General features: G+C 42.8%; 1 protein-coding gene across 1 annotated transcript; it reads left to right on the top strand.

Moving 5' to 3' along the window:
- The first annotated feature begins 3424 nt into the window (after positions 1-3424).
- Positions 3425-9037, top strand: LOC114905788 (putative protein SSX9). The gene is given in 5 exon segments (XM_029240173.1): positions 3425-3502; positions 3948-4053; positions 4410-4505; positions 7484-7606; positions 8937-9037. Coding segments are annotated over 5 exon segments (504 nt in total).
- The last annotated feature ends 874 nt before the right edge of the window (positions 9038-9911 follow it).

Genomic DNA, 9911 nt, shown 5'->3' on the forward strand with positions numbered 1-9911 from the left:
AGATCCTGCATGCCATGTTTATTTATTTATAAATAAATAAATAAATGATTAATTAATTAATTTGTTCAAGTTCTTTGAAAAATGCCATTGGTATTTTGATAGGGATTGCATCAAATCTGTAGATTGCCTTTGGTAGTATGGTCATTTTAACAATATTAATTCATCCAATACAAGATTCTTTCCATCTGTTTGTGTAGTCTTCAGTTTCTTTCACCAGTGCCTTATAGTTTTCCAAGTACAAGTCTTCTACCTGTTTAGTTATATTTGTTCCTAGGTATTTTATCCTTTCTGATGCAAATGTAAATGGTATTATTTCCTTAATTTCTCTTTCTTTCATTGTTTTTTTTTTAATTTTTATTTATTTATTTATTTTTGGCTGCATTGGGTCTTAGTTGCTGCACGTGGAATTTTTCGTTGTGGCACGTGGGCTCTTTGTTGCAGCGCACGTGCTTCTCCCTAGTTGTGGTGTGCAGGCTCCAGAGCATGTAGGCGCAGTAGTTGCAGTGCACCGGCTCTCTAGTTGGGGCGTGTGGGCTCAGTAGTTGCAGCGCACGGGCTTCTCTAGTTGTAGCATGCAGGCTCCAGGGCACACGGGCTCAGTAGTTGCAATGTGCAGGCTCTCTAGTTGTGAGCCCATGGGCTCTGTAGTTGTGGAGCACAGGCTCCAGGGCATGTGGGCTCTGTAGTTGCAGCACAAGGCTCTCTGGTTTTGGCACGCAGGCTCAGTAGTTGTGGCACCTGGGCTTAGTTGCCCTGCGGTATGTGGGATCTTAGTTCCCTGACCAGGGATCGAACCCACATCCCCTGCATTGGAAGGTGGACACTTAACCACTGGACCACCAGGGAAGTCCCCACTGATAGTTCATTTTTATTGTATAGAAATGCAACAAATTTCTGTATATTGATTTTGTGGCCTTCAACTTAATGAATTCATTGATGAGCTCTAGTCGTTATTTTGGTGGCATCTTTAGGATTTTCTATGTGTAGTATCATGTCATCTGCAAATAGTGACAGTTTTACTTCTTTCTTTCTGATTTGGATTCCTTTTATTTCTTTTTCTTATCTCATTGCTGCAGCTAGGACTTCAAATACCGTGTTGAATAAAAGTAGCAAGAGTGGGCATCCTTGTCACATTCCTGATCTTAGAGGAAATGCTTTCAGCTTTTCACTGTTTTTTTAAACTTTTCTTGAGTATAGTTGATTTACAATGTTGTGTTACTTTCTGCTGTACATCAAAGTGTATGTGTATATACATATACATATATCAACTCTTTTTTTAGACTATTTTCCCATATAGATCATTACAGAGTATTGAGTAGAGTTCCCTGTGCTGTATAGTAGGTCTTTATTAGTTATCTATTTTACATAGAGTAGTGTGTTTATGTCAATCTCAGTCTCCCAATTTATCCCTCCCCACTTTATCCCTGGTAACCATAAAATTGTTTTCTACATCTGTGACTATTTCTGTTTTATATATAAATTCCTTTGTACCATTTTTTTAGATTCCACATATAAGCGATATCATACAATATTTGTCCTTCTCTGTCTGACTTACTTCACTCAGTATGACAATCTCTAGTTCCATCCATGTTGCTGCAAATGTCATATTTTGTTCTTTTTTATGGCTGAGTAATATTCCATTGTATATATGTATCACATCTTCTTTATCCATTCCTCTGTCGATGGACATTTAGGTTGCTTCCATGTCTTGGCTATTGTAAATAGTGCTTCTATGAACATCGGGGTGCATGTATCTTTTTGAATTATGGTTTTCTCCAGGTATATACTCAGGAGTGGGATTTCTGGATCATATGGTAACTCTATTTTTAGTTTTTTAAGGAGCCTCCATACTGTTCTCCATAGTAGCTGTACCAATTTACATTCCCACCAACATTCCCTTTTCTCCACACCCTCTCCAGCATTTATTGTTTGTAGATTTTTTGATGATGGCCATTCTGACCTGTGTGAGGTGATACCTCATTGTAGTTTTGATGTGCATTTCCCTAATAATTAATGATGTTGAGCATCTTTTCATGTGCTTTTTGGCCATCTGTATGTCTTCTTTGGAGAAATGTCTAGCTTTTCACTGTTGAGTATGATGTTAGCTATGGGCTTATTATATATGGCCTTTATTATGTTGAGGTATGTTTCCTCTATACCCACTTTTTTTTATAAAGTGGGTATAGAGTTTTTATAATAATTGGATGTTGAATTTTGTTAAAAGCTTTTTCTGCATCAATCCATTGAGATGATCTTATGATTTTTATTTTTCAATTTGTTAATGTGGTATATCACATGGATTGATTTTCAGATATTGAACCATCCTTGCATCCCTGGGATAAATCCCACTTGGTTATGATGTTTGATCCTTTTAATGTATTGTTGGATTCGGTTTGCTAATATTTTGTTGAGCGTTTTTGCATCTATAGTAATCACTGATATTGGCCTCTAATTTTCTTTTTTTGTGATATCTTTCTCTAGTTTTGGTATCAGGGTGATGCTGGCCTCATAGGATGAGTTCAGAAGTATTCCTTCCTCTACAATTTTTTGGAATAGCTTGAGAAGGATAGATGTTAATTCTTCTCTAAATGTTTGGTAGAATTCATGTGTGAAGCCATCTGGCCCTGGACTTTTGTCTTTTGGGAGTTTTTAATTACTAATTCAATTTCATTACTGGTATTTGGTCTGTTCATATTTTCTATTTCTTCCTGGTTCCATCTTGGGAGATTGTACATTTCTAGGAATTTGTCTATTTCTTCTAGGTTGTCCATTTTATTGGTGTATAGTTTTTATAGTAATCTCTTATGATCCTTTGTATTTCTGTGGTGTTGGTTGTAACTTCTCCTTTTTCATTTCTGACTTTATTGATTTGGCCTTAGTAATAACCTTTAAATTCACTCATGTTAGGGATCTTCATTTCTTTTCAACAGAGCAAAACCCCACATCCCTCTGCCTGAAAACTGAAACCCTTCAGTCAGAGACACCATATGATCTCCAGGACTTACCTCCCCCGCTTTGCCTCAAAACATCCCCCCTCAGTAAAACTATACATTCACTTCACTGCTTCCCCAACAAGGGTCTTCATATCTTTCCTTCAGGATAAGCCGAACTCCAGGAAAACTACTAACAACAGTAACCCCCCTCAAAGACTCAATGCTGCTTTGATCATGCCCACAGAAAACATGTCATCCCTAATCAGTCCTTCTCCCAGAGACCTCCAGCCCCCTATTCTCATCTTATTTCCCCACCCCCATGTCCTTACTCAGGGACAGATAAGCCAAGGATGGAGAAAAGTAGAACCTTAATTACAGGTGACTAACTGAGTGTGGCCTTCCCTCAGCACTTTCTCTCCGAACAGAACTTTTGGCCTTGTGGCTAGACAGATCCAGGATGTGTTCCTCTAGATCAGACCAATCCCAGCACCATGAACAGAGGCAGGTCCTTTGAAAAAAGCCCCAGGGAAGGTAGCCAGAAATCAGAGAAGAACTCCAAGGTGAGGTGAGCTGGAAGGGGCAGAGGAGTGGACCAGGGGACAGTGTAGGGCGGCTAGATTTCCGAGGAGAGGAGGTCAGAGGCACTGGGAACAAGGAGCAGCATGTCACGAGGACATCCAGAGCTTCCCACCCTCACTCTGTCCTTGCCTAGCATCCCTGGGTACAAGATCTGTGACCTTGTACTGGATTGGTTGACTCTCAGTCTATTCCAGAAGGTGAGAGGAGAGGATGCCACCAGCCTTAAGCACCTACTGCATGCCAGGTGAGAACCTAGGCAATGTTACCCATGTTCTGTCAGTTAGCCATGACATCAGCCAGGAAGGATTATTATCTCCAGTTTACAGATCTAACATGGAGGTCCTGCAGCCAAGGAAGAGTTCCTGGCTGAGTGTCAGACATGTTTAGCTGAGTCATTGCTAGGATTTATTCTTCTTTCTTTTCTACGCTGTCAAGGATATTTCCAAATACTTCTCTAAGAAAGAATGGGCAGATCTGGGTTACTCAGAGAAAATCACCTATGTGTATATGAAGAGAAACTATGACATCATGACTGATCTAGGTAACAGGAAGTTCTGCGTCCAGACAAGGCTGGGAACAAATGACCATCCCTCTTTACATGCCATGGCTTCTTCTTAGGCTGTGGCAATTGTCCCACATTTGTCCTTTTGTGTGGGAAGAAATCCCAGGGCAGCTTCCAGGCATTCTTCTCTTTTACTGATATGTCCTGTGCAAGGCTGTGGACTGGGAGTGGCCACAGAGATGATCTGTCCTGGATCCTGTGCATTTCTCTCCCACTGGCCCTGATTCAGAACCCCCCTCCCCCAGCTGATTAGCTTTACTGTTGGTGCTGTGTCACAGCATTCTATCCTCCTCTCAGGTTGCCTGTTAAGAAACAAATATTTTGCATCATTCTAGGTCTCAAGGCTACCCTACCAACTTTCATGTGTCCTAAAAAACGAGCCACAAAATCCAACGGGCATGATTCTAAAGATCAGAACCCCAGGAATCAGCGTAAGTGACAGGAAAGGGTCTCCTGAAGCCTGTCTACTTTGGGGTCCAGATGGGGAAAATTTAAAGTGTAAATCTACCCAAAACTTCTAAAATAATAGAGCATAGGTATTGGATAGAGCATAGGTATTGGATAACTATCTTATAAAATAATAGAGCATAGGTATTGGATAACTATCTTAAGAGAGAAAGTGGTTAACATTATGTAATGACATATGGCTATTTCTCTGTGTTTTTTACCAAAACCAAATAGTTGTCTCACTCCTAATTGAACCTGATTCTATGTGTTGAGTTTGAGAGAGAGTCTGAGAGAGCAGTCCTCTGCACATTGACCTTTCCTACTTTTCAGTGAGCAGAGGCAACGTAGGGTTAAAAAAGTGACAGATTCTAGATATCTTTGTGAATTTCAGCAGTGTATGTACTCACTTAAAAAGGGGATAGGATGCATTCACTTGCTCTTTTGCTCTGACAGCACAGTTGTAAGAAGACAGGGTCAGAGTGTTCAAAGTGTCTCCAATAGACCTTTGACTCTCCAGCTAAACAGGACAGATTCCACAAGCTCCCAAAATTACCGCGAGAGGACTGAAAATCCAGTGCTTGAGTATCTACAAAGTTTTTGACATTTAAGAGGTGTTCTTATACTGGAAACATTCCAGAAACGCTGGATTAAATCATCCATGGTTCATCATACACTTAACAGTTTCATTGAGGCATACTATAAAATTCACCATTTTAAGTATACAGTGATTTTTGGTTAAAGACCAGTCTATTTAATTCTTTGGGGAAACAAGTAAGAAATATGTAGTGAATAGGATGAGGCAGTGATGGGGTTTAGTTCGCTTTTTATAAATCATCAGAAGGAAAATTATGAATTGGTGCTGCAAATAAATGTATAAACCATTATAATTTAGAGGCTTGTCTCAAAGTAACTCCTTGACAGTGAGTGGACTCATAACCCTCTGCTGCAGATTTCTGATACTACAGGAGTCTCTCTGCAGTTTGGCAATATTTACCAACAAAGAAAAATTCTGATTTGTCGCCTTCTTTTATTTTATTTTTATTTTTTTTTTATTTTTTTTTGCTGTACGCGGGCCTCTCACTGTTGTGGCCTCTCCCGTTGCGGAGCACAGGCTCCGGACGCGCAGGCTCAGCTGCCATGGCTCACGGGCCCAGCTGCTCCGCGGCATGTGGGATCTTCCCGGACTGGGGCACGAACCCGTGTCCCCTGCATCAGCAGGCGGACTCTCAACCACTGCGCCACCAGGGGAGCCCCTGTCGCCTTCTTTTAGATGAACCTGCTCAGGAGGCTTCCAACATGCGAGAGAGAAAACACCTGCAGGTGAGTGCCTCCCAAATCCAGAGGACCAGAGACCGTTTATCTATCCATGGATGTGAATATTGGTAAAAGTGGGAAAATATTGAAAATGACCTGGCCCTCACTGCCTCCCTTTCCTGATCTCTTTATCACAATGCCTGATGTAGTATTGAGAGCTTAATAGTAATTAACAACAATTGTGATAGCTGATACTTCTTTTGTTTTCATAGTGATGCCAGATTTATTTTAGGCAATTCACATGGATTGGTTTATTTAGTCCCTAAGAAAACCTCTATGACATTGCTACTATTATTATCCCCAAATAATAATGAGGATGTTATTATTATTAAATAATAATAATAAACATGCAGATATTGTGGTATAGAGATGTTAAATAATTTGCTTGAGACCACAGTGGCAGTGGTAGTAGTCTAACCCAAAGCCCCAAACCATTTCCAAATTCGTGAATTTTTCATATGTTTCTGAAGCACAGGCGTTTCCCCTAGGGCTAAACTCACAGATTCTGCTGATGCTTCTGTTTAGATGCCCAGTCTCACAACAGGAAGTACCAGCTCCCATCTGCTCAGTCAAAGGGCCCCTTTCACATTGCTTGGGAATCGCCTAGACTGTTGGCCCCTCCCTTCTGTGAGCTCCTTCGGGGCCTTGTCTGCACCTGAGGCATCTCTGAAGCCTCAGTCCCAGCCCAGGGGGACCCTTAGAGGGTTCTTGAATAAGTTCTTCCACAATTGCAGATTAAACTCTAGTTTAGAGGGTAAAGGGATCTGGCGGGTGCGTTGCCAGCGTGGACACGGTTGAGGAGAGAATTCAAAGAAGGATCATAAAAGAAAATATTCATTTTTATTATTACCACGTTTAAACAGCATTTGTAAGCTCAGAAAGTTCTTTCATTTAGCTTGTTTTACAGTTATTGTTCACTGATTCATAAATGAGGGAGCTGGTTATTCTGTTATTGCTCACTGTTTCATAAACAAAGGAGCTGAATGAAGGTTAGCTTGAGGTTGTTGGTCAGTGACACACCCTGACACCAGTAGAATTGGTAGAGGAGCCACCTCGCTTAATTCCAACTGAAATGTTCTTGCCAGGGTAGGACAGGATGTCACATCTGGCACCACTTTCTTGGCTGTCTACATGAATTTCCGTGAACCATTCCTTTCTTCCCCCTTCCCTATATTCATCCCCCCACACCATTTGCCAGCAGTGTTTTGTCCCTTCTGTACATTGTTCCATTTACTCTCCCAGCAGCTGTCTACTGGCTTATATTCGATCCCTTATATTTTATAGAAGCCCCTCCTCACCTTCACAGACCTCGTGAATTGTTAAGAGTGCTCTGCTTCCCCAAATCTTCCATGTACCACACTCCTGCTCACATGGAGACTCCTCTTGGCGAGAGTGTCAGTCTGGAAAGAGTGTGAAGACAAGCATTCTAGTCTTGGAAACACCCTTCATGTAGACCATTCCTTTTCCTTCTAACTTCCCAGGTTTCTTGTAATTTAGGTACAGGTAATATAATGATCTCCCAGACTTGTTGAGAACTTTAATTAAGGTACTGCGCACAAAGACACTTTGTAAGCTCTAAAGCACTCGAGAAATGCCATTGATACTCTTTGTATGTGACCTTCACATTTAAAAGGCGATGCCCAATAAGTCCAAAAAGAAAAGACTCCTTCGAAGTTAGTACCAGTAACATCAGGCTCAGAGCAGGCTCAGGAACAGCTGTGTCCCCCGGGAAAAGCAAATACCTCTGGTCAGCAGAGTAAGAAAACATCAGGTAAGAGGAAACTCTTTGGGAACAACTCCTCTGGCTTCCCTGGCCATGTTCAAGTGCATGGGCTAGGTGTGGGAGATGGATCCTGGACAGGCCTGGGGCCAGGCTGGGCTGAGGAGCTCACCCAGCTCCAGCTGAAACATTAGAACTGACTTCCAGAGAATTTCCTGGTGGTCCAATGGTTAGGACTTGGCGCTTTCACTGCCGGGACCCAGGTTCGATCCCTGGTCAGGGAACTAAGATCCCACAAGCTGCATGGCACAGCCAGAAATTAAAAATAAACAAAACGGGGCTTCCCTGGTGGCACAGTGGTTGGGAGTCTGCCTGCTAATGCAGGGGACACGGGTTCGAGCCCTGGTCTGGGAGGATCCCACATGACGCGGAGCAACTAGGCCCGTAAGCCACAACTACTGAGCCTGCGCGTCTGGAGCCTGTGCTCCGCAACAAGAGAGGCCACGACAGTGAGAGGCCTGCGCACCGCGATGAAGAGTGGCCCCCCGCTTGCCACAACTAGAGAAAGCCGTCGCACAGAAACAAAGACCCAACACAGCCAAAAATAAAAATAAATAAATTTAAAAAGAAGGCTCAACATTTTAAATAAATAAATAAATAAACAAAACAAGACCAAAAAAAACTGACTTCCAGAGTCACAGACTTGAGTTTCATCGATATGAAAGCTGTGTAACTCAGGGCAAGCCTTCCAAATTCTCTGAGCTCCAGCTCCTAGTCCATAAAACGGAAATAAAGCATCAGAGTTCACAGGTTATTCAAAGATGTTCAATTCAAGGGACTTCCCTGGCGGTCCTGTGGTTAAGACTCCACGCTTGCACTGCAGGGGGCACGGTTTCCATCCCTGATGGAGATCCTGCATGCCGCGCACAGAGCAGCCAAAAAAAAAAAAGTGTTCAATTGAGTCTACAAGCCCTGATGCCATGAAAGGTGCTCAGGTCATTATTCCGTCCGTGATAACCTGGGAACATATCTTACTCGGAGTTTTATCCCCACCTTCAGCTCAATGCCTGGCACACAATATGCCCTTAACAAATACGTGCTGAATGAAAGAAGGTCGGAATAAATGTTCTGGTGAGTAAAGAGGTTGGGAATCTAAACCTGACAATGGAAGGAGCCAGAAGCTAAAACTCTAACTGGCGTTTAGTGTGTATTGGTGCAGGTTTAGTATCTCAGCCTCTCTGAGCCAGAAGGTGTGGGAAAAAGACTATGTAAAAGGCCTGTGGTCACTTGGGAGGGAGGAGGCATTTCCTTATCTGACAAAACAGGGCCCAACACTCCCTAACCCACCCAACCCCCATTTACCAACTCTTTTCCACCACAGGACACAGGAGAAGGGAGATTAATGTCTGGACCCACAGACTGCGGGAAAGAAAGAACTTGGTGGTCTATGAAGAGATCAGTGATTCCGAGGAAGACGACTAACTCTGTAAGTGACCTTTCAGTCCATCCCCACATCCCCGCAAAATGCACTGTTCTCTTATGGTACTTGTACCCCATCTTGTTGCTTGTTCCCAAATCATTCCTTTCTCCCTGTCCCTTGGGATGCAGCTCTGAGGCTAAATGAGGAGGCTTCCTGTGCTTTTTCTACTCCCTGCTCTGTATCTCCAGAGATCTTCCCTCCCCAGGATGCTGTGGGCTCCCAAACCCCAGGTCATCTACTGGCGTGTAGGCCACACCTTCCTCTAGCCTAGAAACTCATAGGACAGATGAGGGAGTTGCTGTAGCCTGAGCAGAAGTTTGGCCTTTAGGAGCAGCGGGAGGAGCGCATAGACCACAAGGCAAGGTGGAGTCGGAGTGCACAGGGCTATGTAGGTCAGAGTTAAGTAGCGATTTTTCAGTCAATGGGAGCTCATCGCCACTTATTTTCCTTCTCTTTCCGTGCCTCAGCCTCAGGGATGTGACAAGTGCCCATGATAAGAAGCAGAACCTGGTGGCCTTTCATGAACATGGGCATGGCTGTGAACTCCTAGCCATCAGCTGTATAGCAAGTGAAAGAAAGAGTTCACAACAGTGAAAAGTTAAACATGATTTTTCTTACTATGTGCCAAATGTTGCTAGATGTTAGAGTTGCGTTGATGAGCAAGACATATACCTAATGTGTATTCCTCTCTTTGTATCCATGCATCTACCTTAAAAAAGCAAGTATTGTCAAGTATTCTTTGTACAAAACGGCACTAGCCTCCCTCTCTCCAGATGCAAATACTGAGACCAGTTCTGGGTGTTTGATTCCAGATGTTTTTCTCTGCATTTACACACACACACACACACACACGGTACCACTATGAGCATCTCTGAC

The sequence above is a fragment of the Monodon monoceros genome, unplaced genomic scaffold (genome assembly GCF_005190385.1).
Source record: "Monodon monoceros isolate NGI ecotype Baffin Bay Population unplaced genomic scaffold, NGI_Narwhal_1 Super_Scaffold_22, whole genome shotgun sequence".
NCBI lineage: Eukaryota > Metazoa > Chordata > Mammalia > Artiodactyla > Monodontidae > Monodon > Monodon monoceros.